The 12,744-nt window shown below is 42.8% G+C and overlaps 1 protein-coding gene across 1 annotated transcript in view; it reads left to right on the top strand.

Moving 5' to 3' along the window:
* ptprga (protein tyrosine phosphatase receptor type Ga) overlaps positions 1-12,744 on the top strand; it is a 324,968-nt gene that overhangs the window by 67,172 nt on the left and 245,052 nt on the right. The window contains exon 2 of the mRNA XM_070445823.1: positions 12,618-12,722. Coding sequence (XP_070301924.1) covers positions 12,618-12,722 — 105 coding nt within the window. The remainder of the gene's footprint in view (positions 1-12,617; positions 12,723-12,744) is intronic.

Raw genomic sequence — 12,744 nt, 5'->3', positions numbered from 1 at the left:
GTGTGTGTGTGTGTGTGTGTGTGTGTGTGTGTGACGTGTATGCATTTGAGGAGTGCCCTATGCAAGCCACAATTCATCACACTAACCAAAATGAAATATCTCTGATAAATATCTTGAAACACACATACACACACAGGCTTGCAGCTCTCTGTAGGATATCTCCCACCCAGGTCTCTTTGGCAACAGTATTTGATTTGGTTTAAAAGCTTCAGCGCCACCAGATGGTTGTCCAGACATGAAGCAGTGGGTTTGTCATTAGCAGAGGGCAGGGGGGATGGGTGATGGGTTCCAAGGGGGTGGGCTAGGGGACTCTGTATTTGGGGCCGCGTTGAGCCCTAGGAGGGTGAAAGCACCTCGCCTGGGCGTTAATTGAATTACTGTACACTGTATCCGGCACTCATCCGCATCCCATACTGCAGCATTACACTCTGCAACTTCTGCTCCTGACAAAACTATGTTTATTGGCTCTATGTTTATCGATGTAATTTAATACACCCCCCCCCCCCCACACACACACAAAAAAAACACTTGCATCTGGCACTGGGCATATAGCTTTACTCATTCAGCTGTCTTAATCTTGACAGGAGAAATACATTCATCTTTCATATCTCCATTTCAACGGTCACCATGACCGTGACGGAGGCCATATTTGTTCGGACAAACTGAGAACAAGAACCCAGGGAGAAGAACCTCTGAGAGAGAGTGATAAAGAGACAGAGACCAATACAATCACACAAAGAAGCATATTGTAATTACACTAGCCTTGGGTGGGATCAGTACACAGGTCACAGGTGCCCATATGGATTCAAAAGGAGTTGGAAACGACTGCTGTAAAACACTGATGAATTCACATGCTGGAACACCTCAGCATGCAAAGCACTCTGTGAGAGGTCGTAGGTCAGGAAATTGTGAAATACAGGAAGAATCACTGTGTGTCATAGAAAGAGCAGATGATTCATTGACTTGTTTTACAACAGTGTATGGGTTGAACATAAAGACCCTGAGCCCATATCAGTATTGGAGCTGCATTGACCTGGTCTTGACCCCTAAGGTTAAGTGTCTGGCTTGCAGGAGCAGCGAAGGCCTGGGCTATTGATTCTGAATTACTAATCAGATGGTATTTGCAAGAGACCTATAATCTCAGTCAGACGCTGACTCAAGTAAGCATTTCATTTTGTCCACTGTATACTGTAACTCTCTCCATGTCGTTACCATATATTGACTATGACTTCTTTATGAAAGTGCCAGTGAACTAGTTATGAGCGTTTAGTGCTTTAAGTAGATCAGTTTCATTATTAAAAATATAATCACGGTTTTCAAAAAAAATTATATATATTTATTTTGATATTGAATGCACTTTGCATTATGTGGGTTGAATACTGTAATAACACAGAGTAAAACAGTGAATTAAAGTCCCATGATGGTAGTAACTCTCCATTATCACTTATTAATCATAATTTATTTTACATGAATTTACTTTACTAAAATATTTGTTTTATTTGATTACTTTGTTATTTAATTCCAAGTCCTCATTTTCTCTAAAGAGCTGCTGCCTGACAAAATCACAATTTTAGTAGTTCTTCCAAGTAAATAAGGCATACTTTTATGACTGCTAAGAACCAACTATCAATCACTTAGATCATGTATTTTCAGGCTCGCGAAGCAACTGCTTTCTATCCTTCTGGATCGAGCGTTCTCTCTCTCTGTGTCTGCTCCGCACAGACCGGACAAGTGTAAGCGGGCGCACAATGGATTATGGTCCATGCAGTTAATTACCACATTTTCTGGGCTAACTTTGTAGAATATTGGCTTGTGGGAAAATGCAACTACTACATCACCCATTTCAGGCTTGATCTTATTTATCTCTACAGAAACATCGAACTCACAGAAAAGAAACAAACGGAATGGAATATAAATAATTGAACCAATGTGGTCAATTAGTTGTTTTTAAAATGATTTAATCGCTCAGCACTACAGCGTACTTGAAGAATATTGAGTGTGATGGCTGTTCTAAATCATATTTTTTATTATTATGCTCAGTCTCATTCAATCTGAAGAGGAGCTGCCCTTGTAACAGTGCAGCATGTGAGCTGGCGTCATTCACTGATTCCGTATTCATCCCCGACACTCAATACAATGAGTCCTAATTGTTGAAACGAAGCTACTGCAAAGAGGCTTGATGCAATAGGTGCTAATACATTCACCATGCCATGATGCAATGACAGGGTAATGTGTACATGTCAATGACTGCCTGTAGTGTGGTAGTGCTCTGTGTTTCATTTCTTCCTTCAACCCTCTCCCTCTCTCTCTCTCTCTATATGAATATGTGTGTATGAATAATGTGCGTGTTTGTGTGCATTTGTGTGTGTGCGTACGTGTGCATGTGTCTCCGTGCCTGTGAGTTTGTGTTTTCCTGACTGCAGAGAGGCCCAGTGCATTGACCTTGGCGGGAGTGCGCCAGCTAGCTCCGTGGCTCATGCCCAGCTTTTGTAACTAAATGAGAGCAGGAAGCAGGAAGTGCTGTGCTATTTCAAGGTCCCTCTGTCTTTACGCCTCTTAACCTCTGGGCCTCTGATCTGGGGTCAGTCCATCCTGCTCAAGTAGCCCGCCCCCCTCGACCTTTCTGAATGCCTTTGCTCTGGTCAGGAGGGTTGGCTGTGTTGACTTAGTTTCCGTCCTATGCTGTAACTGTAACTGTAGTCTGTTTACTGACGTTTCCATTCTGCATTGGAACTGTAGATTCTCTCTTCTCAGCTGTCATATCTAGCCACTGCATTGGAGAGGCTCTTAGAGAGGGATAATCACGGTCAGGCTTTCATCTGCAGGGAGCTTCTTAGCCATGGAAGTCGCAGTACTGTATGTGGTGTGTTTGTGTTGCTGTGATTGTATCCTGTGTGCTGTAAAGCCTTAGTTTCCTCATGCTTAGAGGTTGTTGGTTGACTTTACCAAGCCTTACTTTTAGAGAATATCTCTCTCTCTCTCTCTCTCTGCTGCTCCCTCTGGATGCTCCTAACAGGGCAGCCATCATTACTCCGCTTATGTCATTAGGGCTAACAGTGTGTCCTGGAGCTTGGCTGGGCTGGCTCATCATGATGCAGGCGTGGTGTGGATTCACCCACCCAGCGAGGAGACATCTCATCTCTCAGATTAATCACATCCTTTGCTCCCCACTGCTCTCTCTGACACTTTGCCGCTCCCAGATGACACTCCTCTACCAACACAAACCCTCACACCTCTGTGCCCTATACAGCAGAGATCTCTGATTGGATGAGATGAGGTCAGAAGCCCCACCCCATCCACATGGTTTTGTTTTGACCTTATATTACAGATGGAGGGGCGGGGATTGTTGTGTCTGACATTCAGTACTAGCTTTAACCTGACTGTCCTCAATGTCATGAAGACAGACCACTAAGCTACAGGAGCCCAAGGAGCCCAGAACAACATAACAGTGTTCTTTATAATGGCTCCACTCACAAGTCTAAGAGCTGTCATTTGTCACTACACTACCATACTGCCACTTTTATCCTGCTCAGCCCCGTTTTATTTGTGTACTCATTCTTTATTTACCCAGATGGCCCCTTTGAGCTTAACAACGTCTTTTTTGAGGGAGACCCAGTCAAAACAGCAGCAGCATACACCATACACTACACGCTACAGGGTCATACATCAAAAAGGACAATACCGTAGCAGCACACTGGAGCTTAGAAAAAGAGCTCAGACAACATTGAGCGCTAGAGGACATAGATCCATCCTTATGATTATTGAAATGTCACATGAGAATTGCATGAGTTATTAGGAGAGCAGACCATTTCCCCTTTCACTGTAATGCAGAGAGAGCGAGAGAGACGTGCAGTAGCAGATGTCTGTTGTCTGCACTTGGATTTTGCTAAGTGGCATCTGTTATGGATTGTTTTATATGTACTGACCTTCAAGCCTCCGTTTAGAAAAAAAAGAAACGACTGCATCTAATTTCTCTTTAGTTCCTGCCCTCCGTGAATGCCACAGATGAATGCAGATTTTTTACGGGAAGACGATGCCCACAAATCACCCCTCCATCCTCCACCAATCAGCCGGAACATTACTAAAGATCACCCACAGTCCCCTGCTCTGCATTCTTATGAGATGACTCCTCCCTCACGGGGTAGCACTGTACTGTGGATTTGGTCATTGCTGTCGGGCCATGTTATAAAGGACTTCTCTAACCTTTACCGTAAACATATCCATAACCCTAAATAAAAACACAGATTTAGCTTTTTTTTTTTTATAAAACAAGTAGGTTCCACAAAAATCCCATTAAACATGAATGACTTGGATGCAACCGTTTATCTAATTTATTATAAAGTGTGTCTCTTCTTGTGCTTCCTCCTATAGTGACTGTTGAAGTGTATGAACTACGGTTGCAAAGGGAGGGTATAAAACTGGAAACTTTCAAAGTTTACCAGTAAACTACCAGAATTGTTGTATCTTTGAAAACAAGTCTAAGAAGCGGTAGATCTGTTTTATGTGCACTATTTCTGTGCTTCCTTTTCTTAAATTTAGTTTTTGCATCTTTTACTTTCAGTTATGTACACCAGCTTCAAACAGCTGAAAATACCATACTTTTGGTTATGGAAAATATATTTAACTTCGGTATAGATGGTACAATGATTCTGTACACTATACTTGCTTGTTTTGTCCCATAGCAACCAGGAAATGGCAGCGCAATTTCTGCATATCTGCATAGTGCACCTTTAAATAAGATGATTTTAAAATAAAACATGTAATGGCAAAGCTTAAAACATGATCCTAAATACAAACCATCAATTGGTGGTTTTATTGAATACCATTGGTGTCTTTAAGAGTCTATTGATGCATCTGTGCGTCAATCAAAGTAACATAATACAAAAATCCGACAGTTTAAGATAGAGATATCTGTTTTTGCATGGGCTGCGTCTCGATCCACCACATCCGCCACATCTGTAGTGGAAGGTGGCCGAGCTACAGTGGTGTTTGTCAGACCATGAGACGTCCCGAAAATCGTTCTTCTAACGAAAACTAGTTATGACCACTCTATGGAAAGATGAGACTCTCACAAACACGATGGTGAAGGTAACTCATACAAATTAATACAGGACTGGTCTGAAGGTAACCCATACAGACGAATGGAAGTATGGAGGTAGTTTAGTGCCAACAAAAATAAGTGGTAAAATAAGTGTCCAAAAAAATAAAATAAAGTATTCCCTGAGCATTCATATACAGTATCTCCTCGATATGGGACAGACAATTCAAAATCTAATTTCTTATGATTTCTTTTTTACTACCTTTTTTACCATTTATGAATGTGTTATTCAATGCTTTTCTATTGGCTATAGCAGTAAAGGCCATTCAAAAATATTTTACCCCCCCCCCCCCTCAGCGGCTTAGACTTTTAGAGGTTATTATGAGGGTTTCAGCAAGCATGACATATCCTTTATTTTTTATTAAATTGAGATTTTTTTGTCACTGGCCTACACACAATACTTCATAATGTAACAGGTAAATGGTGTTGTTTTAATGTATAAAAAATGAAAAAATGAATTTATTGGGTCAATACGTATTATTTTTGTTATGGCAGGACTAATTAAGTTCAGGAGTAAAAATTGTCTTAACAATTCACATAATAAGTTGCATGGACTCACTCTGTGTGCAATAACAGTGTTTAACATGATTTTTGAATGAATACCTCATCTCTGTACCCCACACATGCAATTATGTGTAAGGTCATTGAATACATTGAATATTCCTTTGAGCATGATGAAGTTATTAATTACACTTTGAATGGTATATCAATACATCCAGTCACTACAGAGATAGAGGCATCCTTCATAACTCAGTTGCCGAAGAGGATGGAAACCACTCAGGGATTTCACCATGAGGCCAATGGTGACTTTAAAACAGTTACAGAGTTTAATGGTTGTGATAGGAAAAAACTGAGGATGATTCAACAACATTGTAGTTATTTCACAATACTAACCCAAATAACAGAGTGAAAAGAAGGACGCCTGTACAGAATAAAAAATATTCCAAAACATGCATCCTGTTTGCATGAGGCACTAAAGTTTTTCAGGATAAAAAGTAAAATAAAGGTTAAATAATTTTTTTTTTTTWWAAATAAGCACAGGCAAAATACTACAGGATAACCTGCTTGAGTCTGCTTTCCACTAGACACTGCGAGATAAATTCACCTTTCAGCAGGACAATAACCTAAAACACAAGGCCAAATCTACACTTGAGTTGATTACCAAGAAGACAGTGAATGTTTCTGAATGGCCGAGTTACCATTTTGACTTAAAAATCAAAGGCAAAACCTGAAAATGGTTGTCTAGCATTGATCAACAACCAATTTGACAGAGCTTGAAGAATTTTGAAACTCATAGAAACTCATGGACAATATGGACACTGTATTTGTTGTCAATGTTTTGGCATCAAAATAGTGGTAGTTGTGAAAAAGTCAAAAGTTGGATGAGTTGCAGAGGTAATTGAAATAATGCCATTGTTGATTAGCTTTTTCATTAATTAGGCTATTTTCTTTTAAACCATATGATCTATCTTCTAGAAACTCATGGACAATATGGACACTATATTAATTATTTTAAGTTATTCAAGTATAAATGACCAAAGTTCCGATAAATAGCCATACATTTTCTGTTAATAACCAAAATTACTGAAGATTCTGGTAACTTTGCAACCCTAGTATGAACAAAGAACTAAGGAAATATCTATAAGGGACTTACTCCTGTGTCGTGGTTTCAATGTGTACAGTATCTGGATATAGACAGATGGCAGTGCCTACTGAAACATGAATGGGCTATTTCGTTCACAGTGGCAGAATGTGCCTTGTTTTGTGATAGGGGTATAAAGGAACGCATGGCAGCCCCTGTGTTTATAATTGCAGAGGACAAAAGGTTGTGTTAACAGTAGCAGGACTGTCTGCCTTCACAGTGGAGGTGTCAGTGTTGGCTTTGTGTTTGGCTCAGCGACCATGTCCTCGGCAGACCGTTTATTAATTAGCATCATTGTAAATGGAGCGACCATCCATCGTGCTCGCTGTCTCCTGTCTATAGCAGATCAATGCAGGGAGGAGAGGAGGGAGACGGGCGCTTGGAGCTGCCGCGCGTCTTCAAGTGGATTTTCCACGACACTAAAGACCCATTTGAGTAATGTCCCTCCGACACTCTCTCGTGTTGCCTTCCAGTGTTTCTGCTTCATGGACGATGCACTGGCTCTTTGGCTTTACAGCTCTCTCTCTCTCTCTCTCTCTCTACCCTTCTCTCTCTCTCTTTATCTCTCTTTCTCTATCTCTCTGTCTTTATCTCTCTCTCTCTCCCTCTCTTTCTGTCTCTCTCGCCTCTCTCTTTCTTGCTTCTCTTTCTCTATCATTCTCTCTATCTCTCTTTCTCTCTTGCTCTCTCTTTCGCTATCTCTCTCTCTTTCTCTAATCGCTCTCTCTACCCTTCTCTCTCTCTTTCTCTCTTTATCCCTCTCTTTCTCACCCCTCTCTCTCGCTCATCTGTGTACTGCTCTCACTGCCTTTGGCTGAGACTGTGGTGGACTCACCCCATGCTGGGTTGTCTCCGGGGACTGATTCCCTCTCATCTCTGCTTCTCTCTCTACCCAGTCTCAACTCCATACCCTAGGCCCAACTACAGCCCCTATCCTATAGCCAAATGCCAAGAGCAAACTACCAGCCCCTATTCCTCGCACCCCCCATCCACAGCCCCAGCCCCATACCATCTTAATCCCTACCCCAGACCCTGTGCCTGTCCCTCTGCCTGGGGATCTGGTCACCCACCAGAGAGTGCGTGGAGAACTATTACTATTACAGCCTTGCAAGGTTTATTTAACGTGACAGCTGTTACTCTCTGATCACCACGGTGCAAGTGTTTTGGACTGCCAGTATGTGTGTGTGTGTGTTCGTGAGAGAATAAGAGAGGGTGTGTTTTGTATTCATGTTAGTAGGTTTTAGTGTGTGTATGTGTGTGTTTGTGTGTGTTTTCCTGCCGCGGCTGTCCTTCAGCAGTAAAGAGGTATTGGAGAGAGATGTAAAGAATGCTAATGAAATGTACCACGGGGGAGAGGACTGCCCTGGCTGGCTCACACCGTGCTGTGTTTTTGTGTGTGTGTTTGACCGTGTGTGTGTGTGTGTGTTTCTGGACACCCCATGCTACCTCCTCGAACCACTGAGGATAAAAAAGTGTATAAAAAAGCCAAGGTTAAGTACATGAACACAGGATTCGGCTCTGCATTTTAATTAAGTGAGAGCAAACAGGCAGCAATAGCTTCAATAGCTGGCCCGCCGTGATGGATGGATGGATGGCAGGAACCAGTGTTCTCCATATCTCTTCTCAATAGGAACTTTTGTGTGACTCTTTCTGTGTGGAAACAAAGACAGGGTCAGCCAAAGTTTCAGGCTTTTTCAGCATTACTGGCAGTACGTACAAAGTTGTGGTTGGCACGCACGTCTATTGTATTTGCTATGCAGATTTTGCATGGTGTGTTTGTGTCGGTGTGTTTACATTCTGTCCTTGCTGATCACCCCTTTCAAATATACAGTTGAAGTAGGATGTTAATATACACTTAGGTTGGAGTCATTAAAACTCGTTTTGCAACCACTCCACAAATTTCTTGTTAACAAACGATAGTTTTGATAAGTCGGTTAGGACATCTACTTTGTGCATGACACAAGTAATTTTTCCAACAATTGTTTACACAATTGTACACAAATGACAAAATTGTTTTCACTCTATCACAATTCCAGTGGGTCAAAAGTTTACATACACTAAGTTGACTGTGCCTTTAAACAGCTTGTAAAATTCCAGAAAATGATGTCATGGCTTCAGAAGCTTCTCATAGGCTAATTGACATAATTTGAGTCAATTGGAGGTGTACCTGTGGATGTATTTCAAGGCCTACCTTCAAACTCAATGCCTCTTTGCTTGACATCATGGAAAATCAAAAGAAATCAGCCAAGACAGAAAAAAAATTGTAGACCTCCAAACGCCTGAAGGTACCACGTTCATCTGTACAAATAATAGTATGCAAGTTAAACACCATGGGACCACGCAGCCAACATACCGCTCAGGAAGGAGATGCGTTCTGTCTCCTAGAGATGAACGTACTTTGGTGCGAAAATTGCAAATCAATCCCAGAACAACAGCAAAGGACCTTGTGAAGATGCTGGAGGAAACAGGTACAAAAGTATCTATATCCACTGTAAAACGAGTCCTATATTGACATAACCTGAAAGGCCGCTCAGCAAGGAAGAAGCCACTGCTCCAAAACCTCCATAAAAAAGCCAGACTACGGTTTGCAACTGCACATGGGGACAAAGATCGTACTTTTTGGTGACATGTCCTCTGGTCTGATGAAACAAAAATAGACTGTTTGGCCATAATGACCATTGTTTGTTTGGGGGAGAAGGGGGAGGCTTGCAAGCCAAAGAACACCATCCCAACTGTGAAGCCGCGGGGGTGGCAGCATCATGTTGTGGGTGTGCTTTGCTGCAGGAGGGACTGGTGCACTTCACAAAATAGATGGTATCATGAGGGAGGAAAAGTATGTGGATATATTGAAGCAAACATCTCAAGACATCAATCAGGAAGTTAAAGCTTGGTCACAGGTGGGTCTACCAAATGGACAATGACCCCAAGCATACTTCCAAAGTTGTGGCAAAATGGCTTAAGGAAACAAAGTCAAGGTATTGGAGTGGCCATCACAAAGCCATGACCTCAATCCAATAGAAAATGTGTGGGCAGAACTGAAAAAGTGTGTGCGAGCAATGAGGCCTACAAACCTAACTCGGTTACACCAGCTCTGTCAGGAGGAATGGGCCAAAATTCACCCAACTTATTGTGGGAAGCTTGTGGAAGGCTACCCAAAATGTTTGACCCAAGTTAAACAATTTAAAGGCAACGCTACCAAATACTAATTGAGTGTATGTAAACTTCTGACCCACTGGGAATGTGATGAAAGAAATAAAAGCTGAAATAAATAATTCTCTCTACTATTATTCAGACATTTCACATTCTTAAAATGAAGTGGTGATCCTAACTGACCTAAGACAGGGAATTTTTACTAGAATTAAATGTCAGGAATAGTTKAACTGAGTTTAAATGTATTTGGCTGAGGTTAATGTAAACTTCCGACTTCAACTGTAGCTCTATATGAGTTCTCTATCCTATTGAATCTGGAGGTTGACATTGCGGGTGCGATTGGTCTTGCCAAAAAGAGCCTATCACAACTAAATTCTTCTTGTGAAAGCATCAATGGCACCTTCATTCTCTATTTCCAGGACACTGCAGAACTGTCTACTGTATTGGGCTTTCTGTTAAAGCTGAGGCCTGATCCGTGCAGAGGTTTTATAGTTCTACACTCGGAGCCTTATTAGATTCAATCTCCCATTATCATTATCATTACTGCAGAGGATGACAAAAATGTCAGCCCCCAATCTCTCTCTCATAAGAGCACATTCCTCTAATAGGAAAGGAGAAGTCTATTAGGTCAAAATTCATTTAGGCCAGGACAGCAGAATGGAACCTCTGGCAGCCGGATTAGATCATTGGAGACATCCCTAGCATTACCTCCACTGTTAAACAAGGACTTTCTCAAGTTAACACTATATGGCCTATGCAATGAATCTTAATAAGTTGCTGTTTTTTTAGACAGGGTTTTTCACATCACTAGTGCATGACTGCTGGTGGTGTGTGTGTCTGTGCGCGCGAGTGCACGTGGGTGTGTGTGGTTTGTGTGTGTCTGCTGCATTGCTGGCTGTGTTGATGTTGATCGTCTCTGACAGGGTCTAGGAGAGCAGGGAAGTGGTGACTTGTGGTAGATGAGATAGAGAGCAGTGGATAGGAGGGCAGGAGGTGAATGTGTTGAATGGTAATTGCAGTGTTCTCCTTAGGTGCTTTTGCCCATAGTTTGCTAAATGTATTACTCCTTAAGCAAATACAGTATTCCATGTGTTTTATTAAACCTTGTGAGCCCTTGTGACTGTTTTTAAACTGGCACTAGAAGTCGAAGGCTATTCCCTCCTCTGTCTTCCCTCCTTTCTCTTCCTCTGGAAACACAAAGAAGGACTCTGTTCTTTTATCCCTGCTTCCCCTCTTCCTCCCCTCCTCTCCTCCTGCTGAACAGTTGCCAGGCAGCAGGCTGCCCATCATAGTGACCCGGATACTGTCGTTAGGAGAGCGGGCTGGGCTGTAAAAATAGTCCCGCCCCACAATGACCGGACACTACATAGCTCTGTCCTCTTCTGTCCCTCTTTCTCCATCTATTTTTCTCCTCTCCTTCAACCCCAACGCTGCCATCTGTCTCTCTCTATACTTTTCCCCCATCGTCGCCTCTTCTCCTCTCATCCCTAGTTTCCTCTCCCCTCCCCATGTTGTCATTGGCACTGACATTAATATAATTTTGCTACAGTGGTGGAGGATAGTTTCACTGCAGCCCTGGGCCTCTGTGCTGGACTTTGGCACTGTGAACTGACTGACTGCTTTAATGGACACCGGTGTAGACAGTGGCTTGCTGCTAAATGACTCACCGGCGTCCGAAGCGGTGCAGCCGTGGGAAGGAAGGAAATGAGCTAACACGGTATGTGTGTTAGAGAAAGCGAGTGAAGGTTCAGAGACAAAGGGAGAGAGGGACATTGAATGACAGAAAGAGAGACAGGAAGAAGAATAGTGAGAAGATGGGGGAGGAGATGGGGTATTGAGTATTGGGAATAGACAATGTAATTCATAGAAAAGCCATAGACTGTCATTGACATTAACAGTCATGCTCAAGGTTACATCCCCAAGAATTAAAGAAGAGAAAAAGCAAAGAGTCACCCATTGTTTATATCAAGCCCTTATGTTCCCACAATACCCAGCGAGAAGCCTTTAAAATTCCATTATGCTTTGATTGTCATCTGTGGTGGCCCAGTGTCCATGGTGATGCAGTGAGTAAGGAAGTAACCTACACTGTGTTCTCTTACCTGTGACGATCTCTCTCTCTCTGTCCTTATAGCTGCAGGTGGCCATTTTATGTCAGATGAGATGTAGAATGGCAGTTACCCCCAGGTACTGCCAAAGCCCATTTGTGGCACAGCAAGGTGGGGTTGGGGGTGGGGGGGGGGGGCGCATGGGTGACTCTTAACCAAAACCCTGAGCAGCCAGCAGCTCACATCCCAAAGCCACAGTCACAATGGGCCTGGCGTGATCAGATCTGACAAAGGAAGGAGCACACACATGCACACACATACATAAACACACACACACAGCCATCATCCACACACACACACAGCCATAATCAAAGAGGCAACATCCTATCTCAGGCTGGTCCCCTGCTCTCTGCCTCAATGTTCAGAGACCCTCCTCTCTTTACCAATGAGCTGCACTATGTATCTGTATTCACGCCTATGTTTAAGAATGTTATTGTGGCTTTCGTGGTAGGATGTTTTGGTGAGTCATTGTAAGCACTGTTTGAGGTGCCGGTTGAGTAATTCAACTGTGTTCAAGTCACAGTCAGACTCTGTTTCTTAATGAGTGCTTTTTTGTTCTACAACAGTAAGCGAGTGCAGTGCCATGTTGGTGACATCCTTGTCTTTTCTCTCTTCCACACAGCGCTGACAGGAGGGCAGCCTGGGGCCACGCAAGGGAGCCAAGATGGCCGAGTGCCTGGGACCAGACTCAGGAGAGCGGCTGAGGAGTCCTACTGGGCCTACTCAGGTGTGTGTGTGTGTGTGTGTGT

The sequence above is a fragment of the Salvelinus sp. IW2-2015 genome, linkage group LG11 (assembly GCF_002910315.2).
Source record: "Salvelinus sp. IW2-2015 linkage group LG11, ASM291031v2, whole genome shotgun sequence".
Classification (NCBI taxonomy): domain Eukaryota; kingdom Metazoa; phylum Chordata; class Actinopteri; order Salmoniformes; family Salmonidae; genus Salvelinus; species Salvelinus sp. IW2-2015.
This window is presented reverse-complemented; position numbering and strand designations above follow the sequence as displayed.